General features: G+C 55.6%; 9 protein-coding genes and 3 non-coding genes across 12 annotated transcripts; 4 read left to right on the top strand and 8 right to left on the bottom strand.

The window, feature by feature from the left end:
• Window positions 1–393: 393 nt before the first annotated feature.
• DICSQDRAFT_169772 (uncharacterized protein) lies at window positions 394–1,596 on the bottom strand (the record flags this gene model as incomplete). Its single annotated transcript, XM_007365400.1, has 2 exons — window positions 394–529; window positions 584–1,596. The coding sequence occupies 2 exons, from the start codon at window positions 1,594–1,596 to the stop codon at window positions 394–396; spliced, it is 1,149 nt and encodes a 382-aa protein (XP_007365462.1).
• A 935-nt stretch (window positions 1,597–2,531) lies between these two features.
• Window positions 2,532–2,603, top strand: DICSQDRAFT_t85. Its single transcript has one exon. It is a non-coding gene; the product is annotated as a tRNA-Ala (tRNA).
• A 384-nt stretch (window positions 2,604–2,987) lies between these two features.
• Window positions 2,988–4,731, top strand: DICSQDRAFT_161382 (uncharacterized protein; the record flags this gene model as incomplete). The annotated part of the gene is made up of 11 exons (XM_007365399.1): window positions 2,988–3,015; window positions 3,087–3,161; window positions 3,219–3,252; window positions 3,325–3,328; window positions 3,429–3,465; window positions 3,531–3,628; window positions 3,739–3,843; window positions 3,905–3,958; window positions 4,010–4,070; window positions 4,130–4,192; window positions 4,268–4,731. The coding sequence occupies 11 exons, from the start codon at window positions 2,988–2,990 to the stop codon at window positions 4,651–4,653; spliced, it is 945 nt and encodes a 314-aa protein (XP_007365461.1). The 3' UTR covers window positions 4,654–4,731.
• Window positions 4,732–6,492: 1,761 nt separating this feature from the next.
• On the bottom strand, window positions 6,493–8,094 carry DICSQDRAFT_136277 (uncharacterized protein). The gene is made up of 3 exons (XM_007365398.1): window positions 7,440–8,094; window positions 7,201–7,379; window positions 6,493–7,027 (listed from the first exon to the last, which is right to left on the bottom strand). The coding sequence occupies exons 1-3, from the start codon at window positions 7,513–7,515 to the stop codon at window positions 6,797–6,799; spliced, it is 486 nt and encodes a 161-aa protein (XP_007365460.1). The 5' UTR covers window positions 7,516–8,094; the 3' UTR covers window positions 6,493–6,796.
• Window positions 8,095–8,339: 245 nt separating this feature from the next.
• On the top strand, window positions 8,340–9,438 carry DICSQDRAFT_85835 (60S ribosomal protein L31). The gene is made up of 5 exons (XM_007365397.1): window positions 8,340–8,426; window positions 8,479–8,508; window positions 8,634–8,874; window positions 9,054–9,130; window positions 9,188–9,438. Exons 1-5 carry the CDS (start codon window positions 8,424–8,426, stop codon window positions 9,218–9,220), a joined length of 384 nt encoding a protein of 127 aa, XP_007365459.1. The 5' UTR covers window positions 8,340–8,423; the 3' UTR covers window positions 9,221–9,438.
• Window positions 9,439–12,199: 2,761 nt separating this feature from the next.
• Window positions 12,200–12,271, bottom strand: DICSQDRAFT_t75. Its single transcript has one exon. It is a non-coding gene; the product is annotated as a tRNA-Ala (tRNA).
• Window positions 12,272–12,286: 15 nt separating this feature from the next.
• DICSQDRAFT_136275 (uncharacterized protein) lies at window positions 12,287–14,633 on the bottom strand. The gene is made up of 3 exons (XM_007365396.1): window positions 14,192–14,633; window positions 13,540–14,096; window positions 12,287–13,179 (listed from the first exon to the last, which is right to left on the bottom strand). The coding sequence occupies exons 2-3, from the start codon at window positions 13,773–13,775 to the stop codon at window positions 12,414–12,416; spliced, it is 1,002 nt and encodes a 333-aa protein (XP_007365458.1). The 5' UTR covers window positions 13,776–14,096; window positions 14,192–14,633; the 3' UTR covers window positions 12,287–12,413.
• A 618-nt stretch (window positions 14,634–15,251) lies between these two features.
• DICSQDRAFT_105429 (capsular associated protein) lies at window positions 15,252–17,757 on the bottom strand. The gene is made up of 6 exons (XM_007365395.1): window positions 17,564–17,757; window positions 17,375–17,495; window positions 16,402–17,172; window positions 16,010–16,339; window positions 15,729–15,915; window positions 15,252–15,592 (listed from the first exon to the last, which is right to left on the bottom strand). Exons 2-6 carry the CDS (start codon window positions 17,474–17,476, stop codon window positions 15,456–15,458), a joined length of 1,527 nt encoding a protein of 508 aa, XP_007365457.1. The 5' UTR covers window positions 17,477–17,495; window positions 17,564–17,757; the 3' UTR covers window positions 15,252–15,455.
• Window positions 17,758–18,044: 287 nt separating this feature from the next.
• Window positions 18,045–20,331, top strand: DICSQDRAFT_59802 (uncharacterized protein; the record flags this gene model as incomplete). The annotated part of the gene is made up of 5 exons (XM_007365394.1): window positions 18,045–18,432; window positions 18,846–19,065; window positions 19,120–19,299; window positions 19,355–20,131; window positions 20,211–20,331. 5 exons carry the CDS (start codon window positions 18,045–18,047, stop codon window positions 20,329–20,331), a joined length of 1,686 nt encoding a protein of 561 aa, XP_007365456.1.
• A 460-nt stretch (window positions 20,332–20,791) lies between these two features.
• On the bottom strand, window positions 20,792–20,863 carry DICSQDRAFT_t74. The gene has a single exon. It is a non-coding gene; the product is annotated as a tRNA-Ala (tRNA).
• Window positions 20,864–21,266: 403 nt separating this feature from the next.
• On the bottom strand, window positions 21,267–21,721 carry DICSQDRAFT_59943 (uncharacterized protein; the record flags this gene model as incomplete). Its single annotated transcript, XM_007365393.1, has 2 exons — window positions 21,267–21,399; window positions 21,462–21,721. The coding sequence occupies 2 exons, from the start codon at window positions 21,719–21,721 to the stop codon at window positions 21,267–21,269; spliced, it is 393 nt and encodes a 130-aa protein (XP_007365455.1).
• Window positions 21,722–22,971: 1,250 nt separating this feature from the next.
• Window positions 22,972–23,433, bottom strand: DICSQDRAFT_59898 (uncharacterized protein; the record flags this gene model as incomplete). Its single annotated transcript, XM_007365392.1, has 2 exons — window positions 22,972–23,156; window positions 23,223–23,433. Coding segments are annotated over 2 exons (396 nt in total), but the record flags the coding sequence as incomplete, so codon positions are not given.
• Window positions 23,434–25,230: the final 1,797 nt, after the last annotated feature.

Below are 25,230 nucleotides of genomic sequence, written 5' to 3'. Positions count from 1 at the left end.
CGTAAATAATGAGTAGAATAGCAGTACGCTTGAGTCCTGTAGAGTCCAGTGTCGCCTGCATCTCGAGGAGGCTAGGTAACACGCACAGTTCTCATAACTACTTGGCAAGTACCACGCACTTCTGGTCTAAGCTCCCATAGAGCATGCACGAGTTGATCATTATTCTATCCCAATGATGTGTACATGAGTAGGTGGTCAGGGACATTGCCATTTGCTGAAGGCCTACTCCCACCATCATGTCCACCATCTAGCATGAGGCCGAAGAAAGGCAGAGCGCAAAGATCAGAATTGCTGGAATGCAATTGATACAGCGGCAGAAAGAAGTGAGCACAAGCTTCAAGTGAACGCGTAGCGTTATGGCACATACCGCTAGCGAGAACTAACCCGTCCTGATTAGTACCCAACGTCGTCTTCGTAGTCACGGTCTTCGTAGTAATCTGAAGGGATGTAGTCTCTGATGTAGTCATCATCATCGTCTTCCATGGTGACGTAGCCATCCCATACGACCTCCGGGACGATCTCCCGCAGTCTGTCTACATCCTCGTCGTCAATATTGAGGCAGTCCTTCAAATGCACCTCCTACACTGGGAGGTCGTAATTGCATCTGAGGATCAAGCAGTCGATGAGCTTGTGGAAGAATCTTGCCATGTACTGCACATGGCGTGCTAGGGGAGTATACCGGAAAGCCAGGACTTCGAGGTGTGGAAGCGCGACCGATGGAGTGCCGCCGTTCTCTGCGGGGTGTGCAGCAGAGAGAGCGTCAAGCATAGAGTTTTCAACGCCGTGGAGGACGCCAAGAACGCGTAGATTAGGCATATTAGAGATAATATCTCGCCATGCCCACCTTTGACCAGAATTCGCCTCCACCTGCAGGAACCGGACGCTGCTCCATAAAGGCAACTCTGAGAAGAGTCTTCGGGTGCCCTGAGATGATACTGGCGAAGATAGATCAAGGTGTATAGGAGCCACACGATCGGAAATGTAGCTGTGCCACTTGTGGAAGTCGATGTCCCTGCGCCAAGCGGAGAGGATTAGCTTTGGACCTTCCATTTGCGCAAGGCATACCGTGCGAAGCGGTACGGTTTGGTTGAGCTGCGATCCGAGACTAGTGACAAGGTCTTGTACCACATCTTGACCGACACTGGTGATGATCTCCAGCTCAGTATCAATCGCCGGGTAGAGGTGACGAAGAAGATTCGCAGAGTCAACTGCGATCCCGTTGAGGTGAATGAAACCCAAGAGCGGAAGCGCGATGGTACGAGAGGGCGCAGGTAGAGACGCTGTGCGGCTGCCAACCGACAGGATCGCGTCTTCAAGTAGCAGGCACTCTAGGTATGTCATCTGTTCCAGCGCAGACAATAGCTGTTCAAAGCCGCCACCATGACTGCCTTCGGTGACGATCAAGCTGGTGAGTGTCTTGCTGAAGACGGGATGATCCCAATTGACGGAAAGTTGGCGAATCTCGAGGGTCCGAAGGCAAGGTACTTGGCCGGAAAAGAGGTCGTGCCGCAAATGTAGAGGGTTAAAGTAGGAGGAATGCCCCGCGTCCGAATCCGAGAGTTTCAGCGTGTGCAGGAGAGTGTCAGCTTTGCACATAGATCATAAATGTTCTGAACAGGTCCGCGGAAGCGAAGCTCTCGCAGGCGATACACCTCTGGTGGTAGTGACTCCTCGAGACATTTGCAGCTGTCATGGTACGAGAGAGACTCCATACAGATAGAGAGAGGGGCCCGCTTCGACCGCGCAAGGAGCGCTTCGACCGCGGCTCGTCTGGTGACCGAAATGAAGCTCCACGAGCGAGGGGTTGCAAGGGCAACCTCTCTCCAAGCAAAGCAGACATGAGTAGTCCTGATCCATTGGAGCCTGGTGCCATATACGCGGTCGTAGGTGTCATGCGCATCCTCAATGTGGCTATTGTGGTCTCGCACAAGGCACGTGAATATCTCTGACAAGAGCTCGTTCGGGAGACGGGAGATTGCGACCCTTGCATTATGACAGCGTTTTGGTGCTACGATTGCACTGAGGCATTGCTCGACCTCATCTTCAAGCTCCTTGGGCGCGCTATCAGTGTCCGACTGGATGACCCTGATCAGTTCGGATTCTAACGTCAGTGACAACTGCTGAGTGCTAGATTTTGGTGACTAGGTGGCTCACAGCGGGATGTTCCTGGTATGCGACGCAGACATTGGGGACAGGGATCAAATCGCTAGAGGCTAGCAGTCCATCGTCACCAAACATAGTAGACTGCAGTGATTTCTAATACTCACCACCTGTAGCTTTGAGGAGGATCGTAGGACGGCAGAGGGCACTGGTTGACGTTCAAAGCGGACTGTTAGCAAGCTCATATCTTTGCCATACATACAATCACCAACCTAGCGAGCGTAGTGGAGTGACAGGGGAGTACTGGGGTCTGGCACGTACTAGATGCGCTTGACCGAAGTTGTAGACTACGGTGGTCACAGTACGTGGTGGTTGGAATCAATGTATTGGCGCCAAAACATTCATAAAGCATGTCACGCGCCGCGGCATACGGGCATTTGGCACAGTGGTAGCGCGCACGCTTCGCATGCGTGAGGTCCAGGGTTCAATCCCCTGAATGTCCATAAGTCTCTCCACAGGTCTTTTTTACTCTACGAAGAGTTCTCTACAGCCCTTTTTAGGACACACGAGTTAACCTTGATGTCCTTAGAGAATTCTGCAGACAAAAGGCGTAAGGAAACTCCAAAGCTATACAGTACAAGAGGCGTTACACTGCTTGACAGCGCCGCCACGAGCGCCAGCACCGGGGAGATCGGACGTCAGCGAACGACAGTCGGATTGCGGCTGCACAGGCCCATACTTCATTCCTCCGCAGTCGCTCTCTGTATTCTTATACTCTATCCTCCTCCTACTGTGACTGTTCCTCTATATCCAACTGTGCTCTCTCCCATTCACTTGTCCTCGCTTCAGCCTTTGTTCTTCCCATCTCTGTCCAGTTCACGACCATCATGAGCACACGACCGCCGCCTCTACGAGGTATGTTTTCTCCGCAGTTTAGATAGATCCTTGCTGAGAGGAATTTCAATCTCACTGAACGCCACTCACAGCGTCCGACCGACCTCCCACATACCGGATGGTCACCCGAGTGTACAGCAACAGCCTACGACCCGTAGTCATCGTCAGTGAGTACCGCATACCGTACGGTCCTTTGCCTCGGCCAGCTCAATTGGCTCGAACAGTGGGGAGTATTCTGGCAATATGGTCTCTCGTTTGGTGAGTCCACCCTTATCCCTGTTTGTCGCGTCCGACGGCGTGTTCACCATGCGGCATTACCCCGTTCCGCAGGGCTGTAAGTAGTACTCCATCCTTCACTGCTTACCGCTCCTGGTATCGCGGTGGCGTCCACATTCGCACATCGCTATACGGACTGCGTCCTAAATCTATCGCAGATCCCAGCATTCCAAGACATTAGTGAGGACAAAGACCGTACGTCCGTTTATCCTCGTCTTGCATAGCCATCACAAAATCCGACACCCGTACTGCCCTCGCAGATGGGCAACCCAAGCTCGCAGTATTCGACATCGTATTGGGCGTAATATACGCTACGTCCTGCGCAATCGAAGTGTTCGGTATTATTGCTGCGGCAGCAGTACGTCATTCCTCCCGCACCTTACCGAGCATCGCGGCATTTCTGACACTTTGATCCCAATCAAATTCGCATGTGCGCATGGCTCCCGCTCGTCCTGGCAAACGAAACAGCAACGTCTGGCGTTGGTGCGTCTGTACGCAATGCTCTCCATATTCACCGCGGTCGCAATCGTCGGCTCCGGGTTCATCCGTGTCGTGATCCATTTCGTGTACAAGGTGAGTGAGACCGAGACCAGATCTGTGCGTGCGCGGAATGGAGATGCTCAATCTGAGACAGGACGGTCTTATTAGTGAATGCATATCAGTCGTACAGGGGGATGGCGTTGAATTCGTACGCGATGTCAATGGCTCAAGATAATTCCATGTGCTAAATCCCCCCTAGAGGTTTGGCATCTGGGGACCGCGTGTCCACGATAAGCTCAACCAGGCCGATGCTACTACATGTACGTCCGCGCACTTACTCAACTACTCGAACAACTGTGCTCAATGCCACTTCACGCAGTTTGCAACAACGCGTGGAACCGCGACTCCCTCGACGAGATCCTCTCCCTCATCTTCGAGATCAGTGCGTGTCTCCTCCTGCTCCTTACCGGTCTCTTCCCAAACCATCCGCATGCTCACCGTCGTGTTCTGTCCATAGTCTTCTCGATATTCTTCATCGTGATCGCCTGGGCGTACTACCACCAAGTCCTCGACCCCACCTCCGCCGCCAACGTCTCCCGCGCCCCCGCCAACTTCGCCGCTGGGGGGCCCGGCCCGTACCCGTACCCCGACCACTACAACCGCCCGTACGACACCGAGGCGGGCGCATACAACCCACCCTCGTACGCCCCGTACCAGCCGCAACCCCAGTACGCCCCGCCGCCCGGGCCACCGCCTACGCATGCGGAGATGGGCTATGGAGTCGGGACGGGCGCGAAGGATGGGGACCTGAAGGGGGACAACGAGAGCGAGATGACGAAGTTTGACGATCCGTTCGCGGATTTCGACGGGCCGAGCAAGCCTAAGAGCCTTGCTGCGGATTGATTGGATTCGACTGAATGTCGATGCGAGGACAGGGGGAACGGGAGGGCAGAATGTGGTTGAGGGAGTGGGACAAGAGGTAACGTAGTCATGTGTTATCTTCACCCTCTTCTGCTACTTCCTGCCTGCCCTGCGACGCGCGTTGACATTCTTGCGCGCAATAGGTGGCAGATGGAAGGCGGAAAGAAAGTGATGACCACTGCTCGTACACCGCATGCCTGTCTGAAGGCTGCTAAGGACTCCCATCCGGACTGTTGACTCTTGATTGACGAACCCCACGATTTTCTCACGGCTCTTGTATCGTATCACCCTCTATCATGTTCCTTGCTATTTGCTATCATACTGGTTCTCGCTGTCTGTGGCTGAACCACCGACTTAGTTTGTGTCCGGTGGTCGCTTGCTCTATCCATCACCAGTGTGGACACGAAGGTGCGTCCACTGACCAGATCGCTCCCCGTGCACGTTTCTCCTGGACATTGCACATGCTGGGGACATATATTGATTCATCTCGTCATCGTCATCGTCATCTCAGGTCCATCATTGACAAACGGGTTCGCGGCAGGACAAGGGCCCTCGGTGCGCGAGGCACGGGTACGTGACCGCCTTACCGCTTCTTCATACTTCCAATCTCGCTGCTGCTATCCCGCATGTAAGTCCGAATGAACACCGCACAACTAGCTGTGCGTACTGCCCTTCCAGCGACGCTCGCCGCGCTGCGCCCGTATGCACAGGTACGGAGATGAATGCTGTTTGACCCGTCGCAGCACGTACTCGATCGCGAAGCCCGAGACCTCGAGCTCAGGGGCACGTGGATCTGATCCTAACACCCTGGGAGATTGTCTTTGGAAGCTGCGGTTCGCTCTACGAAGGCGGGCTTCTCAATGCGATCACGGCAACCCCTCTCTCCGGTGAGAAGTATCGTGTTTATGCGCCTGACGACGTTGCGTAATACGTACTGCAAGCACTCGGTTCAGACTTGGTCCTGCGAGGCCACGGCTCTGACCTTCGAATCGCCTTGGCGGGATACGATTTGGCCTTGACGACGCGTTTGGGACGCACGCCGCTCACACACGATCAGCGTTCGCCCGAGACCCGCATCGGCCTCTCGCCTCTCGCTCGCAGCTTGCAATTGGAGGAGCCAAGAGGGAAATCCCTGGGCCATCCGTCCGTCCGTCCGATGCGACGCGCACCGGCCCCCCAGAATGGCACACGAACCGCCAGGGATTCGACGGCACGGGGCTGTCGGCGCTCCGCCGCGTCCTCAACCACGACAATTCTATGGGTTGTGCCGCACGCGTGGGCCCGCCTCCCTCCCTTCAATATATACGCTACATATGGTCAGAGGAGTCCAGGTACCGCGGGTGTGACCCACGCATGAGCCAAATTTGGCGGGCGTGCGATGCATTCGTCACTGCGCCAAGGTGTCCGTCCCCCGATTGTATCAATGTCCGACGCTGGCAGACCCTGGCCAAGGAGATACAATCCGCTCAACGAATTCGCAGCTGGCGCTGAGCTGGACCAGCATCCCACAAAAGACAAGGACTGGTCAACCAACTTGGCTGACAGCCATGGTGAGGTTAGTGATAGTCAGGTTAGGCAGACTCATTTAAATCTTGCGGACTGGCTAACGGACAATACGACCGGAGGAACGCGATGGGGATGCGCAGGCACCAGAAGCACGATGTCCCCGGCGATTGAACACAAAGAACAGAAGACTCGAACATGGTCCCGAGAGGGGTGAGACACTTGCAGACCGTGTGACGCACTCCTCAGAATCGGAGTCTTGCGTCTGTATGCGAAGGGTCGTATGGCGCGAGCCGTCATACGCCAAGACGTGCGGGATAGCCAATATGGTATTGCGCAAGAAGAGCGAAAGAAACATGCTACACAAGACGGCTTCAAAGCCCAAGCAAGGATACATATGTATAAAAGCAAGCAAGCACGAAAGGAAAGCGAACGACCGGGTCATTCATAAAAACGCTATGAGGTGTGTGTGTAGGCGGATCTGAGCTTAGCCCGAGCACAGACTAGGGGAAGTGTTCATCAAGCGTCGAGCAGCCCAGGCAAAGGGGCGTATGCGCTGGCCCCGACGCTCGGCACCGGGCGCGCATATTTACGTCTAAAACGACAGGGCCGTGGGGCGCATCTAGAAGACGAGGGCAGCAGCGCCCACCGCGGCGAGCGCGAGGAGTGCGTTCGCGCCATGCGAGGCCGCGCCGTTGCTGCCGCTGCTAGCGGCGGACGTCGTGGCGGACGCGGGGGCAGTTTGAGTCGCAGAGCCGGCAGCGGTGCTAGTGGTGGAGCCGGATGCGGGCGCGGTCGCAGATGCAGAGGCGGACGCGGAGGAGGCCGCGGGTGTTGAGGTGAGGGTGACGCCCTGGAGGAAAGAAAAGGTTATTAGTCAACTGAATTCATAGCCGTAGGCGAAACGCCGATACATATGACAGGGGATGGGAATCTCCAAGGCCGGGATGATGGAGACAGGGAAGCGAGTAGCAACCCAGAGGGAACGAAAGGCGTCAAGAGAGACAATAGGAGAAAGAGACGTACGACGGCGAGGCAGAGCTGTTGCGCAGCGGACTCGGCGTTGGTGAGGTCCGAGCCCTGGCAGGCGCCCTCGATGCAGCTCGTCACGGAGTTGACGAACGAGGAGGACTTGCAGAGGCAGGAGTCGTCGAGGGGGTCACAGCTGCCGAAGTCCGCGTTGGCAAGGCAGGACTGCGAGCAATCTGGGATGGGCGAGGGATGGTGAGTACGGAGTGATCAAGGTAGGAATTGTGCGAACTCACCAGGGAAGGACTGCCTGCGGTGGAGGGACGCAGCGGAGGCGGCGGCAGCGAGAGCGAGGACAGCGAAGAAACGCATTGTGGATGTAGTATGCGAGTATACGAGTGGGATGAGAGGGTGAGGGCGTGGTGTCGCGAGCACAAAGGCTGCTTGAGCAGGTGACAGTGACGGGAGGGGAGGGCGAGTGCGAAGGCAACGAATGCTAACTCGAAAGGAGAGTTGCTATGGCCGACGGAGGGTCTCGAAGGTGGCTTTATACGAACGGTGAATAAAGGGCAGGGGAGGGACGCGACGCCCAATTGAAGCCATCGCATCAGTGGGGACGTTCTTTGTGGGACGGACAATCAACAAACAAACGTCCGGAAACGTATGGGATACATCCGCTCGGGAATCAACAGGCGTTGCGGACGCACGCCGGTCAGCTTCTCTTACCCTATGGTTCCTGATCTCTGAGTGCCGAGCTCACGCGTGAATCCTTATTGACAGCAGCTATAGTGTCAGACTCGGGAGCATACCGCTCGGGTATAACGGACTTGCATGACGAGCATCCACTCGGGCTTACTTGCCAATACATTGTTTGTCATACTACTCGTCGCCGGTTCCGACGAACAATCAGAGCCTTTGCGAGCACAAAGGCGGGCGAGGTCGAGAGCAGCTGGGGGGAGAGCTTGAAGGGGAGTCCCATTGTGGGAGGAGCCAAAGAGAACGCCTGGGCGGCCAAACAACGCCTGCCTTCTTCGACAGCCGCCTTCCAGAATCAGTTACTTGCCAGGCACATCAATCTGCGCTTCCCACAGGCACCCACATCGGCATTCCCGTGGGAAGTATGTATCGCTGATTGCCGAAGAACTGGTCAGTACCGGCCAAGCCACTGAACCTTATTGTGTCTCCCCACCGCAGACAAACAGCACCAAAGTAGCCGAGGCGTCGCTCGCAAGCGTGCACATCTCCACCTTCAAGCTCACCGACTCCGACATCCTCAACACATGGTACGTCGTTCTTGTTGTTGCCGTTAGGCCCGGTGCTGACGTACTTCGCCAGGCCCCTGCCGCGACGAAGACCAACAAAAAGGTACGCTTCACCGTCGTTGTCTGGCCAAAAACCTATTCTCATCATGAACGCATCTCATCTCGTCCTCCCGCGCCTGCATTACTTATTCGCTCATGATCATGAATGCGCCCCATCTCCAATAACAGGGCGGAAAGACGCGCTCCGCCCTCCAGGATGTCGTGACCCGCGAATACACCATCCACCTCCACAAGCGCGTCCACGGCCGCTCCTTCAAGAAGCGCGCTCCCTGGGCCGTCAAGTCCGTCGTCGAGTTTGCCCAGAAGCAGATGGGTACCTCTGATGTCCGCCTCGATCCCAAGCTCAACCAGGCTCTCTGGGCTCAGGGCATCAAGTCCGTGCCCCACCGGATACGCGTGAAGCTCGAGCGTGCGTAATTTTCATCCCGTTGCCCGTGACCGTCTTCTGTGGGGTTCCACAGAATCCCTCCCTCGCTTCTCTCTTCTCCATTCTGCGCCGGTCAAGCTGGCATCGGAGGAGAGGGAAGAGGGGCGTGAGGCGTCCGACGTAGTTCGGAGATGCTAACTAGGTCTGCGGCCCTTCTATAGGCAAGCGTAACGATGAGGAGAACGCGAAGGAGAAGCTCTACACCTACGCCAGCCACGTCCCTGTAGAGTCCTTCAAGGTATGATTACTCTCTCCCTGTGCGGGAAGTCCCCAAATGACGTTTGTCACGATGCAGGGCCTCGAGACTGTCGTCGTTGACGCGGAGTAAAGCACTATCTGCTGTCTTCCGTCGCTTGTCATGTCACCTTTCGCTCGAGTCTGATGGCGCTCGAGTAGGATGGGAGGGAGGTCCGTCCGCTGTATTATGCCCTGCCATGCACACGTACGCTCGGCCGCAGGCCGCCATTACTTACTGCCCATATGCTATGTGAAGCAACCCAAAACGTACTCCTTCCTTCGTGTGAATCTCACGCCTGTTGTGTGCACAGAACAACTCGCTTTTGGTGTCATGGGATCACGGATGAAGAAGCCTGGACTTGCCGTGAGCGTTTCTATTGTCCTTGAAATGGACAGAATCGCTGGGTAGTACAGGTGGCCAACGGTCTGACGCTAGTTACCGCACAATGGTTAACGTGAGGTATTGAACTAGGAGGGACATTCTCTCATTCCGCACATTGTTCACGTACGCATGGTCTTGAATAGTGCCGCGACGTTCAAGCAGTCACGTAAGCACTTTCCATACTGCCAACGACCAGAGCACTCTTTCGTCGCATCCTCGGTAATTGTGCCAACAAACATCCGCTATTTGCCCGTAAACAGGGCATCAGAGGAGAAAACGCGGAGGACGACAGGGGATGAACGTCAATTAGTCTGCTACTGCCCCGTCGTGGTTGTTGTATCCTAGGAAAACAATGAAATCGTGTCACGGATTGAGATTACGCGCAGATTGTCCATGAAAGCATGCTGCTCCGAAAAGCATCATCACCGGCCTTGACCGGCCCAGCAACAAGTGAGAACTAAAGGTCAGTCATTTGATAGTTCATAGAACCTGTTCCGATACAGCTAGGACATCCATTGCTCTAATATCGTGTTGGGAAGTTAAGGGACAGTCAAGCCATGGTTTGTCACGCGGAGTATATAGTGCTCACCTCGATTCAGTGGCAGCAGTACTTGCAGTGTTGTCGACATCGCCCAAATATTCCCAAAACGTACAGACTTCATCTATCTCCTCGACACCATGTAGTAGAAGCACATTTTCAAGCTGCTAAGTTTGCATCCATCCTACATCAGCAAATTGTGCAAACAATGGTATTGCATGGCCACGGCGCCCGAAACTGGCCTACCCTTTCCGGAAACCACAAGCGCCTACTAATGCTGGCCAACTCCCATATCGTCCGACAGACTCCGGCCATTAAGCATCTGCGCGCATGGATCCCGACAATGGTAGGTAGGTATTCATCTTGTCCTTTTAGTTCATACCACTCAATCGTCATCAGAGAAAGTGCGTATACGTCGAGACTATGCAAAGCGCTCCGCTGCATCACAGCCGCCTCCTCGGCACTCCTTACTAACATCTCCCCAATCTCTCTCCCGAACGCGCTCCTCATCCTCCTCCATCCTCCTTTCCGCCTCGGCTCTCTCTGCCTCCTCGTCTGTGCATCCGCCGCCGCCGCCGCCATGAGTGGCGGCATGGGGCGGCAGGTCAGGTTGCAGCCTACTATTTGTAGAACACGGCGCCGAAGTGCCGATGCAGGCAAAGCGGGTGAGTGCGCGGCAACTCAGCAGCGTTGTATTCAGTCAGATGGTGTCGTTGCTGTGGACGATCGCGACAGCGTCCACAGCAAAACCGACCAGATGCCCCGTGCGCCGGAGCATGGGCATGCAGCCATTGTGAGCGTCTGCCCGGTGTGGTGACGATCCTCACCCTGCCTTCTTTCTACGTGTACTCCCTACTGATACTTTTCAATCTTGCTCATCGATGACGCGTATTTTAGGTTATAACTCAATCAACAGCCTGTCATTGTGCCAGCCCTGCCCTGAACCATCTCTTGCAAAACCCCCATCTCTCGACGCCGCGTCTGCATCCCCCCTTTATCACCCGCTACAACGTACCAGATCTGCAACATGCCCCTTGGGATCTGATGTTTGTGAGTCATGCCAGGACGGCTGTAGCTACTAATGTCTAGCTCCACCCGCCTGCCTTCGACTCCTCATAAACATCCCATAGGTATGTATAATGTGCACACACTAGTTGTGTCTCGCTCTTGCCCTTTCCGTAAGCCTTGTTGCTTGACTTACCTGTTGTATGATTGCATAGACATTGTTGCGTACTTGTGACTTTGGCCTCGGGAGCATCCTTGCTCCTGCTCACCCAGCGACTAGCCCTGCTAACCCTAACCCGCTTTTTTCGCGCACAGTAGGTGTGTAGACTGGCTACATTCATGTCTGCCTTCTTCCATGTATAGCAGTTCGTGTCCAATCATCATTATCATCGAAAACCAAACTCGAATTGTGTGATCATTTGTCGGCTACTTCTTGAACGTGACAAGTGACCATTTCGCAGCGTGGGCATGTATGGTAGAATTTGCACAAGCCACTGACCATGTATGTTCATGAGCCCAGTCAATAATGTACATCATCGGCCTTAGTTCCCCTACAGTATGGTAGCTGCTGTCCGAATGCTCAGCGAGAAATGGCTATCAATGTCCAGGCGCTCTGCAAGGTCTGGCCATTGCATACCATATCTGGCGGATTTGCTACGGGTTCACCATCTACTTCTCATACCTTGCCCAATCTGGTCAGAATTGCGGAACCTGGTCATCACCGACCATCCATTTCGCTTTTTTGCTGATGTATCTAAGATTGGCCCAGAGCACAATGTGGGGCATCACGTGCCATTCCTGTCACGCTTTGGCGGGGCAAAGTGCGAAATCTGCATAGGCTCGACGAGGGGAGCCCAATTGACAAAATGGCGACCGTAACTTTGTTGCGGGGTGCCCTTGCTACAGAGTTACGGTTTTCGATTCTCTGTTTGCGGGGAGGGGACCGAGCCTATACAGAAATACGCATCAACCTCCCATGCCAAATCGTCGCTGAGCGCCGTCGGGGTTGTCACCCTTTGGCGGAGGGCACGTGCGATATCACGCTGTGACATAGCCCCACATTGTGCTCTGGGTCAATCTTATGTGTGGTATGTGATGCGATGAAGAATACACTATTGCAGTAGACTTGAAAGACAGCAAAAATATGGACGTTAAGGGGTTTGAACCCTTGACCTCACGCATGCAAAGCGTGCGCGCTACCACTGTGCCAAACGCCCTTGTTCGAGAGAGTCAACTCATTGCATTATAGACAGAGTAAGTCTCGCGTCCAAGAACTACTAAACCACAGCATCTAACCTACACGATGCGAAGAGAAGCTTTATGATACGAGTGGCATACGGAAACACAAGGTAGTCCGTCCTAATGCTCAAGCGCAGCAACGATGCCATACGCGGCAGCGGCAGCAGCACCGCCGACGAGCAACGTACTGAACGCGCCCCAAACGTAGCCGCTCGCACCCTGCCCCGCAGCGCCAGTAACGCGAGCCTTGACGGCCCCGAATATGAGCAGCACCACACCCGTCACAACGCACGACCAGATCAGCGCGATGTGCGCGACGGGCTGGAAGAAGTACGGCAGGAGCGGGATGAGGCCGCCGACGAGGTACCCCATGCCGATCGTGAACGCGGACGCGTACATCCGAGAAACGGGCACCTCCTCGATGCCCTCGCCGAACTTGAGCAGGAACGCCGTCAGGCCGACGTCCTTCGCCCACCGCAGCTGCTGCCCGCCCTCCTCCGCGACGACCGTCGCGTCGCTCCCCCCGCTCGTGCGGTGACTGTGGCTGCTGCTGCCGCTCTCCGGGCCGAACTCGATTTCGCGCAGCGCGGCCGCGACCTGCCTGGAAGTTTTCTCGTCGATGCCGACGGGCCCGAGGACGGCGTGAACTTCGCGCTCCATCTCGCCGTCGCAGGAGCGCCAGACCCGCGCGGCAGTGGCCTTTTGCTGGTAGCGGTAGTGGTCGCGCTCGGCCTGGGACGCGAGGAAGCCGCCGATGCCCATGGAGATTGCGCCCGCAATGAGCTCTGCGATGCCGCCGAGGATGACGAGCTTGGACTCGCCTAGCGAGGAGAGGCCCGCGGTGAGTGCGAAGGGGACTGTGAGGCCATCGGAGAGGCCGATTACACTGGGTGCACATGGTTAGTCCGGTGTCCTGATGCGGCGATACGAGAGCAGGACGCCACGCCACTAGAGACGCATATCATTCAAAGCTTGACAAGATATTAAGCCACCTTTGGACGGCTCGAGGACGCATCCGGCAGCGTAGATCATCCAACGTCTGCAGGGCGCCTGAAGACGCCGGGAACTCCTCAACATAGGACCGCTCTTCCTCCCGCAGCAACATGCAGATAGAGAAGGTGCACACAGCGAGGCCGCCGCGTATCGCCCGGCTCGCTGTACAGTCAAGCGTCCTTCACCCGCCATGTGCCGAAAGATGACGGACACATCGTCCGTAAAACTGAAGCATGCTTAGAAAGGCACTCACACATCGCGAACTACGTCAGGGTCAACGAGCGTACGCTCGTCGTCTCCTCTCAATTCTTTGCAGCACACTCCAGACCGCTGAGGTTCGTGTCTGTCGCACTTTGCGGGGAGGGGTGCAGGCTGTGGGCACGCAGAGTGGTTGATCGACCAGACTGGGGGCTTGTTGCTCGCCAGGGTATCGGAGCCCCTGCGATGGGGCAAACGGACGGATGGTGCGGAGGTGGAGCCGTCAGACATAGAAGTAGATACCGGCTAGACTGGGGTCGAGGATGAGGTCGCTCAGGGGACGAGATGGGGAAGCCGAGCGTACAGGACCAGGGCGAAGACGGTGAGGATATGAAAGACGGGAGCACGGAGCGCAGACGGGACATGCCAGCCTTTGGAGTGCCGGAGACGCTCTCAGAGCCTCACGTAATCTGCGTTTCTACTGGCTCCTGCCGGGTCATCGGGACCAATCTGGCGGGCGCCGGGCGGGTCATGTTCAAACGCCTCAACATACATTCCAACGCCGAGGGTAGTCAGGAGTGCGAAGGAACGCTCGAGGCCTGTTCTCGTTGTCTGTAGGCAATAGAGGAGGCGGTCGCATTGAGCTCGTGGCGCACTCGTCGAGATTGGACGCGGAAGTTACCGTTTTATCAGATAAGACGACTCACCCATCGCTCCATCGTTTCAGCGAAAGATACCAACGTTCATCGCCTGCATCCCGAACCCCCACACTCACGGTAAGGCATGCTTCGTGCGGGAGAAGTCGAGCGCCGGTAGCCCTATCAATAGGCAGATTTAGGCAAATCATCCGTGATTCACACACCGGGAATCCTCCTCGGTCGAATGCCGCCACAACTGATGCACATGGAGAGCAGGGTTCTGCACATGTGAGCTGTGTCCGCGAATGCCCCGGGACTCTTAAGAAAATGGCACGTTGGTCGACAGACGTGAGAGCCCCGCAAGAACTGCATGAGCTTGTGAATGGCCAGAAGCGAGGCATGTCGAAGAGAAACTCGGGCGTAAAAGAGCCACGAAGACCCCCGCGGCGCTGGATGTGAAAGCTCGGATATTCAGGTGTGGTCGAAGCAAGCCGGTGAACGTGTCAGCGAGGTCATAACGAGAGATGCTCAGCGCGACTTCGCCGGATTGCGAGTACAGTCGACACCCTCTTAACCCATAGCCCTCGGGACAGGCCCAAATATATGGGTTTTGAGGGGTTATGGGCTACCAGAACTTTAGTGCCTCATAAGCGCCCTGATAAGTCCCAGTTAGCGAGGGCTGAACAGGCGTCTACTGACCCTTTGAGGGAGCGCTATGGGATTTCGAACACACTAACCTACCCACAACATGGTCGAAGCGTGGATGGACACTGGGAGGACACTGGGAAGAATGTGTCAAGTATTTTGTGGGTTATTGATTAGCAAAATCTCAGTGTGACCACTATTACCGTATGGGTTTTGAGCCCTAGAAGGCTATGGGTTATGGGGTATTGGGGACCTATGGGTTATGGGGTCGAATTCCCCCTATCCCGACTTGGGAAAGCCAAAATCCTATGGGTTTTCGGAGTTTATGGGTTACCAGAGGTATGGGTTAGGAGGGTGTCGACTGTATAGCCAGAGCTAGCCTTCGGGCTTCCCCGAGAATGGGCGCTCATGCATGTCTCGCTTACAAGCCATGGCCCATGGCTCCGTCCCAACCTGAGACCGTCATCTGGCGGAGAAGTGAACCCCGACAGCAAATGAAAGATAACGATGTGTGCAGTGTACGTATATACATAGTGCGTTCTATGGTTCAGCAGTGTTCTCCATCCGCCCACACCCGCCCTCGTCCATGCCCAGGCACGCAAGGCCCCGAGACGGGCCCTCAGGACCCCACGACACGAAGACATCCACGACGCGAAGACCGCTCCACCATGCCCTAGAGTGGCAGCACCTACACGTAGAGCAAGCTGCGGTCGTGCCTGACCTTCACCGCGTCCGCCCGCGTCGACTTGTTCGACATCCTCTCCCAGATCGGATCCACGTCCGGCCCGTCCAGGTCCCCCGCCCCGTCCCAGCCCCAGCACCACACTGCGCGAAAGGGAAAGGGAACCCGCGTCAGCACACGTGCGTCCGGCCACGAAGCAGGCGGCCCAGCGCGCCGCAGAATACGGTCACAGCGCGCAGAGCTCAGGACTCAGAGAAAAAGAAAAGGCAGAGAACTCACCGTACTCGGGCCCGGGCTTGAAGTCGATCGGCACGCTCTCCTCCTGGGTGAAAAGGCGGTCGTGCGGCCCGAACCACGCGCGGTCCTGCGGGTCCGTCCGCGGGTTGTCGGGCAGGCCCCCGAGGCGGACGTACCCGCGGATCGCGGTCAGGTTCCGGCGGTCGGGGTGAATGATCTCCCACACGCGCTGCGAGCGTCGACCGAGCACGTCAATATCAATGTCAATATCGCACCCTGGCAATCCAGACAGAACAACAAGGTGAGGCAGAGAGGAGACGTACGCGGTCATACGCGAGCTTCACCCGCGGCACCATCAATATCCGCCCGTACCCCGCCTCCCAGTAGTCGTTGCAGATGAGCGAGCATTCGGACGCGGAGCACTCGCCCTCGGCGATGCGCGCCATCCGGAAGCGGACGTGCGGCGGGGTGTAGAAGGGCGCCGAGTCGAGCACGGCGATGCCGTTCCAGCATGACTGCACCTGGAGCGGGAGGTGCTGCATGAAACGTTCTTGTGAGGGCCCGTGCAGGAAGATGGACTCGAAGGGCTCGTTTTCGAGCGCGGTGCCGTTGATATCGCGCGCGACCCAGTTGTCGTAGAAGACTGGAGAGCCCTGAGCGCAGTGTCAGTAAGTGCGAATTCGTGTTCGGGATTCACTTAGGTCAAGCCACGTACGAGCTCTGCATGATACATGTAGTCCGCGGCGCACGTGATGCCAGCGTTGTTCAACCGGCTCTGCCAGATCAACTCCAGGAGGTCGTCCACACAAGGGAGGATATCATTCATGAAGATGATCGTGTCAAAGTATTCGTTCTGCGTATCGCGTAGCTCGTGCAGCGGCACGAACGCAGCGTTGCGCACCTCGGCAAGGTACTCGATGCGATGGTTGAACGCACCTCGCGTGCGCTGGGACGTCCGGATAGTGACACGCATGCCAACGCTCCGGCAGAGCGCGTCGAAAATGCGCAAGAGCGCTTTCGTCTGGTCAGTCGAGCCATTTTCGTAGATTGAGACGTAGACGTTGTGGTAGCCGAGGATGGCGGCGACGCGGAAGAGGGTGGCGAAGAGGTCGGGGATGACGTCGAACGAGTTGTAGAGGTTGATGGCGAAGAAGTACTTGTGCGCGTCGGGGCCGAACTGGTGGGCCGACGACGGCGTATAACCTAGGTCTGCGTTGCTTCCGAGACCGAGGGCATCGAGCCACGAGGAAGAGGATGGGGATTGGTGGCCGATGAGGGCTGCATAGCGTTCCATCGCTTGCTCCTTGTACATAGGCTGGGCATTTCTTGTGCACTCTTTTGTGTAATGGGGAGAGAGGTGGGTGAGAAGGTCAAGCACACGTCGGCGTTGGGGTAATGTGGGGAGGGTGATGGGTTGTCGTGTTGGTGAGCGTGACGAGGGTATCACCGGAGCATAACCGCCTCTCCATGTTGTTGACGACCTTTCCTAAAGGAAGATTTGAGCATTCGTTCAATGGTTTCAAGAGCGGAGAGAGAAAGTGATGTCTGAGAGCGAACGGAAAGAGCGCAATTCTGCTGGGTCCGGAGATACAGCAAACAACCATGGTGAGCCAGCGAAAGCCAGCCCTCACACGGAGGAAGGATCTTGTATATGGGACGATGGTAGGTGGACGCTCAAAAGCACTCACTCCAGTCAGAACTTTGGAGATGAAGAGCCCGACGATGATACCGACGGAGAGCGCGACCCATGTCGGGATCCGTTGTAGGTGGTGTTTGCTCTTGGGCTGCATAGCGACCGGTAACTGGATTCTGAGGTCAGGACGATAACGCATATCAGTTGCACGTTGGAAGGGCGGCGAAAGAACGCAAGGACGTACCAATGCTTGGAGCTGCCAGTGCCGAGGCTTCCCTTCCCGTGAAGAGTCTTCCGACGCGTTACCTCCGAAGAGTTAGACGCGTCCGATGCTGCGTCCGTCCAAGTTGCGTGTGGGATTGACCACAGAGAGCAGGCCGGGTATTATGGTGATGTAGCCTAGGGTATCGTCAAGCCTCAGATCTCAGAGCGGAGAGGAGAATGGGGAGGGTGATGGGCTGGAGTCGAGAGCAGACAGTGGCAGGAGCGCTGTCGCTTTCCGTCAAGCGCCCATATTGGCCTGATTTGGTGCAGACGACGCTCAATCGGGATGTCCACATCCGACGGCCACCTCGACTCTCGGTCTCTCTCTCTCCTTCATCCGTCCACTCCTTTTACTCCTCCTCCCGACACTGGACCGACCGCCGACAACGACGCGCGTTATGCAGCGCCGTACAGTAGGCAAGGGTCTCGCTCACATCAACATCCCTCCCACCCCAGGCTTCATGGGCTCGTCCGACAGTGAGAAGCCCCCCTCACGCCTTCACCAGAAGAGCCTCGGGGTCACCAACCGCATATGGCTCATCCTCTTCGCCTTCATCGCTCTCATCGCCTTCACACGCTCTGTTCTTCCTCAGGAGACGACAAGCTCACGACACCGTATCCCCCATGCTGACCTCAAGCCCAAGAACTACCTCAGCTTCTCCGAAGACGACCCCAACCCATTCCCCTTCTGTCCTGCACTTGGTCCTCGCGATGAACTTGCGTCAAAATACGACCCCATTGTGCTCTCTACCACCAGATTTCATTTGGGGAGCGGTGCGCGCATTCAGCGTGTCATTAACAAGGCCCTCTCTGGCCTCCCGGTCACTATCAGCGTAGTAGGCGGTTCAGGTGAGCACTTCCCTCCATGCTGTCTATTTTCGCGACGTGTCATGGCGCGGTATCTTCTCGAACCTGCGTCTGTCATCTGTGCGCGCGTACTTCACATATCATCTCGTGGCCCACGTTCGCAGGTGTACCTGAAGCACATTGCGCATCGCGTCCGGAAGGCAATAGTGCGCCGAGAGTTACCCAATATGACCTCATCCTTACCGTATTTGTGCACGTACCTTGCGGTATGACTCGAAGAAGCGTTGTCCGGAACGTATCATGTCCTTTGATAACTATGCCTAACGTCGCAGCACCTCCGCACTGCGTCATACTACCGAAGCGTCTCCTGTGGTGACCAATGCAGATATACAATTATGCAGCGCCATAGTTCCCAGGGTAGTCTCCGCAATCTCAGTACTAACATGCTCTTACAGTATCAGCATGCCATGGAGCCGGGAATGACCCTCTCTCGCCAAGCTGTTGGCCCGCCCGATTCTTCAATTGGTGGAATGCCGTATTCCCCCATCCTGCTACTGAACTCACTAATGGTGCAATGCGCCGGACAAGTTCGTCATACTTCTCCTTCTGCAATGCTCACCATATTCCGGACCTTACGGATCTCGTGATCATTGAGTTGGACGTCGACGATGCCAAGTACGTGTGTTGCCGTCGTCTATACCGTAAATAAGGCTGACATGCCTGTGACAGCATGGACACATCCATTGAGCAATTCGAAGTGCTTATTCGCTCAATATTGCTCCGTCCAGACTCCCCTGCTGTGATTATCCTGGGCCACTTCAGTCCACAGGTCGCTATGTCGAAAGGCTTTGCGGGAGCGGACCATGGACACAGTCTTGTCGCGCAGTTCTATGACGTCCCACACATCAGGTCTGTAGTGATTCCCTGCTTTCCACTAGCACCTATCGCTTACGGCTACCTACAGTACCAAACCCATCCTCCACCCGAAGTACATGGCTGATCCCTCCTCCGTCGACCAATACTTCGCCGACCCCATCCTTGCAAACCCCGCAGGCCACGAGATCCTGGCCGACGTCCTCATCTCCTACCTGCAATCCCAAGTCTGCACCACCTGGGCCGCAATCACAGGTCACTCCGCCGAAGCACTCCCCTCACCCGCCGCCCCCGTCTACCCCGACGGCCAAGCGAAACAGCCCACGGACGCGCGCGGCCTCTTCGGCGGCGTCGCGGACCGCAAAGGTGCTGCCGGGGCCGCGCCCCCCGAGAAAGGCCAAGTCGACCGCGCCGCATTTGCCGCGCTCCCCGTACAGAACAACGCCGACCGCGAGCGCACGCCGAACCCGGACCCGCGCCTGCGCGTGCCCCCCGTGCGGATTGACTCGCGCCCCGCGGACCTGCAGGAGCAGCCGTTCGAGGAGGTCGCGCCGTACTGCGTGTCCGCGAACGACCTCGTGAACCCGCTCCCGCTGTCGATGTTCCAGGGCACGGGCTGGGCGGCGTTCCACCCGCCCGCGGGCGCCGCGGAGCTCTCGTCGCACGCGCACTACTTCTACTCGTCGCTGCCGACGAGCCGGTTCCGGGTGAGCATCCAGATCGGCGCGGGGGACGTCGCGGTGTACTACGTGAAGGAGCCCGCGACGGAGGTCGGCGCGGGGAGCGCGGTCGAGTGTCAGGTGGACGACAACTACGCGGGCGCGGTGACGATATACAACTCGGGCAACGTCGGGGAGCCGACGCCTACGTGAGTCGTCCCTTTCTTTTATTTCTTTTCTAACTTCCGCCGGCCGGTGTGCTGACCGGTGCCGGTCTTGCTGCTCTAGGCTGCAGATCATCGACAGGCACGTTCCACGAGGGTCGCACTACGTCGAGTGCCAGCTGCTGGGCGAGGAGGACGACCGGAACGTGCCCGCCTTCAAGATCATTGGCATCTTCGCAACATGAGCGGCCGTGGTAGAGAGGGATGACAACGTTTGGGATGATGGCTTGGGTGCTGGTACAGGCGACTATTTTTCGTCTGGCTGGACATTGACTTGCTTACGACAGTTATGCGGTATCTCTAATTGCCGATGGTTACTATCACGGCAGGGATTTGTATATTTCCAGCCGGAGAAAAGTCTTTGAAAAGGGGACGCGCGAGGCAAACAATCCGTAAATATGTGGCATTTCTGGATAACAGTCATCGAAAAACGACGGGCGGTTGCCTGTTGCGTCCCCAATTCATCGACTTTTCTCCATTCGAAAATATCCGATTCCCTGCCGTGTATGCTTCTAGCTAGACGTTAGTGAAACAAATCCGATCATTAGACTAGCAACAAGTCTGTATAGACGCCCACTGCTCGTATATGGATAATGTCATGGTGTATCCGTGTATGGGCTTAGAACAGGCAGAAAAAGGTTCTAATGGACATTCAGGGGATTGAACCCTGGACCTCACGCATGCGAAGCGTGCGCGCTACCACTGTGCCAAATGCCCATATCAAAGATAAATTCAAGCGTAAACCAGACCAGCCCGCCTGATAGTACAGCCGTCGAACGGAAAACAAAGCACGGCAGGGATCCAGATGCTTTCGACTGGGGAGAATTCGATGCGAAGAGGACGCAGAAGGCAATCGCCTGCTAGTCTGAAAGACTTTTGTCTGGCAAGGCAGCGTTTGCGTCCCCTCTTCATCGACTTTTTCCGGATCAAACACGCCCAATTCCCTGCCGTGAAAACTCAGTACTCAGTACTAAGTATTTACGGGTTGAGACTGCCCACCTAGACCTTATTGTTAGCACTGCAAGTCTGGCTGTCGCCAAAAATGCTTGATTGTCGCTTGTGCTGGCACTGGCATGTTCAGGGATTGCATTCTCGTAAGTGTCTCACGGTATGGAGTCGCTTAGCAGTCATGGACTTGAACGGCTCCCTCCGAGGTGCCATCTCCCTCCCCCCTCATGTTAGCGTACCTCAGGATGATCCCCCTGGCCTCCGCTGAACGAGGTTTGATAGTGCACCGGTAGTCTGCAGGGTAGCTTACGACATGGCAAGGGCATGAACACGTCAGGCACGAAGGGATCAAATCCGGGCGACATACGAGAGGAATCCGACCGACATCTCTGGCGTGATCACGACGGTGCGACCCTCTTCATCTAGTGGTGGCGTAATGTCGAAGACATGCAGAACTGATGCGATGTTGATGAATAACGCGTCTTCAGACTTCTGCAAAGTATTTACCGGGGCAAACTCTGCGAAGATACATGAGCATGGTGAGGGAAGTAGCCGCAACCAAGAAACGTACCTTCTGCCAAATCTAAAGACAAATGTTGACGGATCGCGAACGGACGCGTCGAGCATCCCATCGCGGATGAAGCGTTCAGGTCGGAAGATGTGTGGATCTTCGTATACATCTGAATCATGCATGCACGCCCTGGAGGAACACGCGTCATACGTAGGTATTGGAACGAAGATGCAGCCCAATGCTCACCATATATTCGGCAACAGAGTTGTGCCAGCAGGGATGAAGTAACCACAGATTTCGTCGTCATCGATGGTGGAATGTGGGAGGCCAAGCGGTGCCACGTTCTGCCATCGCAGCGTTTCTTTGACGATTGCTTGAACGTAGACCAGAGACTCCTTGTCGGAGAAATCCGGGAGGCGTTGAGAGCCAACAACGGACTCAAGTTCGGCTTGAGCCTTCCGCTGGACTTCGGGATGCAGAGACTTGGCAAGGAAGAACGATTGGAGGGTGGAGTAGGTCTGCGGGTTATGGGGATCAGAGGCACATCAGCTTCAGATTCGACGAGGGAAAGCTGGGACGCTCCAGAAACTGACAGTGTCAGCACCGCCTAAGGATACAAGCAGTCAGATCGCCCGTTTCAAGAGCATGTTCCTGAGGAGTCTGCGATGATGTGTGCACATTCAAAGACAGTGAGACCGATGGCTTTCGCAATGGCTTCCATCCCGTATGTAGTCCCGATCGATTCGCCGTCTTGCCATCGAGCGAGTAGCTTGGCGATCACTATCTCGGTGTGCTCACTCCGCATCTACGAGCATGCCCAGCAAGAAAGGTGAGCGGGATTCCATTCGAGTCTCCGAACGAAAAGCATACCATTATATCCTGTACAAACGCAAACGTCTCATCCTTCGCCGAATATGCTCACTCCTTGAACTTCTGCTCCCAACCAGCTCCAGGCATCCACGCTGGGATGTGTCGTAAGATTGGAAGCATTTCGATAAGCCATTTTCCTGGGATCAGTCCTTCATGGATGCCCCCAAGCGCTGAGTTCACACTGAGAGTGTACTTGTTGTTATCCTCGGCTTCGATACCGAACATTATCTTCAGGACTGTTCTGACTAAAGTGCTGCAAGATGGTGATTCAGATTACGCTCCATGTAAGGTCAGTGAATGGCGGCCACTGACTAGCGTATGTGAGTGTCCAGCTGTGAAGGGTCCCGGAGAAGCCGTGCAAGGAACATATGTGTTCTCTCTCGGTGCACAGGGTCATATGCCTGAACCGCACGGTGTGTAATCTATTGCCATAAATAATGCCTACCGAGTCTCCATCGTTGGCTGTATGGCATAAGCGATAGATTCGCATCTTGGCCTAGGCTGCATACATTGTTGATGTATCTGCAAAAGACCACGCGCCGTTGTACCTACAGATCGACCACAGGAGTACGCATTCAAGAGGAGGTGTTGACGGATGCTTCTCGAGGCATCCGGTGATGACGTCTGTTGCTCCAAGAACAACAATCGACTGCCCGAGGATCCGGAAATGAATGATATCACCTATGAGACCATCAGTGAGTGTTCCAAGTTGCTCACCGACTCCGTAGGCGGAGTATAGTGACATACCGTAGAGAGAGGAAAGATCCCGAAATGCCACCCAAGTGTTGAATCTCGGGAGATTGAACATGTTGCCGATGCTCGGGAGCTGGGTGGGCCCCGGGGGAAGTGAGCGTCCGCGAGCCCGCGCCCTCCATTTCACAATCGAGCGTACATAGAGAATGAATGGGATTATGGCTAGGAGAGCAGGACTGGCTGGCCGGAGATACTGTGCTGCATGGCGATACGACTGGGAGAGAGAAGGATGTTGACCACCGTATCAGTGTGCATCTATGACGATCCTAGCAGGGACGTACCTTCGCGAGTCTGCGACCATTCACCTGTGAGCTGCCTTGCTTTGAGAGGCTCACGACGTCCGCACAAACGACAACAGCACACTCTAGTGACGTAATATTCATAGAGCACAGGGGCTGCGGTACCAGCTTCCCATGCGTTGCGACCGAAAAGAACAGATCGTTTAGCTGATAAGGCGACACTTATCGATACTTCACCGTCTGCTCACACGACTAAGCGGGACACCAATAGGCTCGAAGTCTACCGTGGAGCTGAATGATGCGATGTTAGCACTCGCATTGGCTCCGACATGGACGGTACGCCTACGAGTGCCACAATGAGTCTCCAACAATGTCTCTCGAGAGGTCGCAGAATTAGGGACACTTTCGACGAAGAGGAAGCCACCGGGCTCCAGGGGCAGCGACGACCCGCGAGAGAGCTTGAGACTCGTTGGGAACGGAGCCCCGGCCGACTCCTCGAGGTCTGCGAGCGAGCGGAAGCAAGAGCTAGCCGATGGTATTCCCGTTGGGCGCGGCACTATACGAGATTTGGCTACAACCAAACGTGCAGTGTGGGGCGTATGGGAAGGATTGTCCATGAGAATCCGTCATAGCATTCATCGTCGTTGACGTTCGGAGATGCAAGCATGATGTGCCGACACGGGAGTAGTGGTCGTTTTGACATTTTTGACAGAGTATCCTGGACAGGCACCGGACGGACCTCGGGGTCGTAGATAAACGTCCTGTACGGGTCCGGGCGGCAGCGTGCATCTGTCCGTCATTTTCGTGCATATCGTAGTCCTCAGAGATGAGATTGCCCTCAGGAGTAGAGTAGCCTCAAGCTCATCGTCCGTCATGGTACCGGCGTGGGGGATGAGCATTCGTGTAGACGAGAGGATTGGTCGACGAAAGTTGGGAAGATGAACAGGTCCAGCGACGTCCTCGAGCTCATCCTGAGCTTTATACAGGATGTAAGAATATAGCGACATGGCCAGAAAAACAGGCAGGACGGTGGAAATCCGTGGGAAGTCGTTGCATCGATACCTCAAGCACAGACCAGGAACTACGATGAACGTGCTGTGTCTGCACAACCTACAGTCTTTAACCGGTCCTTCGGACACCATGGGTCCCTCGGACGCTCCCTCAATCCTGCGTCCCCTTCGGCTCCCTCTTCAATTCTGTGTATCTCAATGTCATCCTATGGCATATAGTACACTATTTATTGATTTTCGTGTGCTCGCGTGGTCTATACAAGAATATAAATTAACATCTCCACCTAAAATCTGCCATTTTGGGGTTGTTTTGGCTTTTGTGAGCAACGTCGTTGTTGCGGTCTCTACAGATTGACATGGTATGTCAATGGGTGTCTTAATTTGACACCGCTGTGATTTATATACTTATCGTGCTTAGAATGTGCTCACCAATGTCGCGATCTTACGAGCGACTGAAGGAGACGTTTGGCGAATGAAGCGCTCGGTCACACCTTCTAAAAGCGACGGAAAGGAGCAGGAGGATGATGGATGTTGATTACCATATCTAGGCCTGATTAGATTATAATCGTCCCGTTGGGTATATCTATACGTGACTGTGACTGTCCGAAGGACTGAGGGCCCACTGATAACAGTTCCCGACATAAAACCTTCCGATCCCCTATTGTATGAAGACGATAGGTGAAAAAACACTTTCAAGTTGTACTATAGACATACCGAAAACATATCTATTAGTCCGATTTTCAATCTCTCCTC

Source organism: Dichomitus squalens (assembly GCF_000275845.1).
Source record: "Dichomitus squalens LYAD-421 SS1 unplaced genomic scaffold DICSQscaffold_12, whole genome shotgun sequence".
NCBI classification, from domain to species: domain Eukaryota; kingdom Fungi; phylum Basidiomycota; class Agaricomycetes; order Polyporales; family Polyporaceae; genus Dichomitus; species Dichomitus squalens.
The sequence above is the reverse complement of the archived record's forward strand: the minus strand, read 5'-3'. Positions and strand labels throughout refer to the sequence as shown.

Bases quoted from the DNA above. Each gene is read 5' to 3' on its own strand.
- DICSQDRAFT_136277 (XM_007365398.1), bottom strand. From the start codon at position 7,515: ATGCGTTTCTTCGCTGTCCTCGCTCTCGCTGCCGCCGCCTCCGCTGCG. The intron at 7,380-7,439 runs GTGAGTTCGCAC...CGCCCATCCCAG, and splicing joins CCGCAGGCAGTCCTTCCCTG to ATTGCTCGCAGTCCTGCCTT. The intron at 7,028-7,200 runs GTACGTCTCTTT...TCTTTCCTCCAG, and splicing joins AACAGCTCTGCCTCGCCGTC to GGCGTCACCCTCACCTCAAC.
- DICSQDRAFT_85835 (XM_007365397.1), top strand. The intron at 8,875-9,053 runs GTGCGTAATTTT...GCCCTTCTATAG, and splicing joins GATACGCGTGAAGCTCGAGC to GCAAGCGTAACGATGAGGAG. The intron at 9,131-9,187 runs GTATGATTACTC...GTCACGATGCAG, and splicing joins TCCCTGTAGAGTCCTTCAAG to GGCCTCGAGACTGTCGTCGT.
- DICSQDRAFT_136275 (XM_007365396.1), bottom strand. From the start codon at position 13,775: ATGTCTGACGGCTCCACCTCCGCACCATCCGTCCGTTTGCCCCATCGC. The intron at 13,180-13,539 runs GTGAGTGCCTTT...ATGTGCACCCAG, and splicing joins CCTGACGTAGTTCGCGATGT to TGTAATCGGCCTCTCCGATG.
- DICSQDRAFT_105429 (XM_007365395.1), bottom strand. From the start codon at position 17,476: ATGCAGCCCAAGAGCAAACACCACCTACAACGGATCCCGACATGGGTC. The intron at 16,340-16,401 runs GTACGTGGCTTG...CACTGCGCTCAG, and splicing joins ACATGTATCATGCAGAGCTC to GGCTCTCCAGTCTTCTACGA. The intron at 15,593-15,728 runs GTGAGTTCTCTG...CCTTTCGCGCAG, and splicing joins CAAGCCCGGGCCCGAGTACG to TGTGGTGCTGGGGCTGGGAC.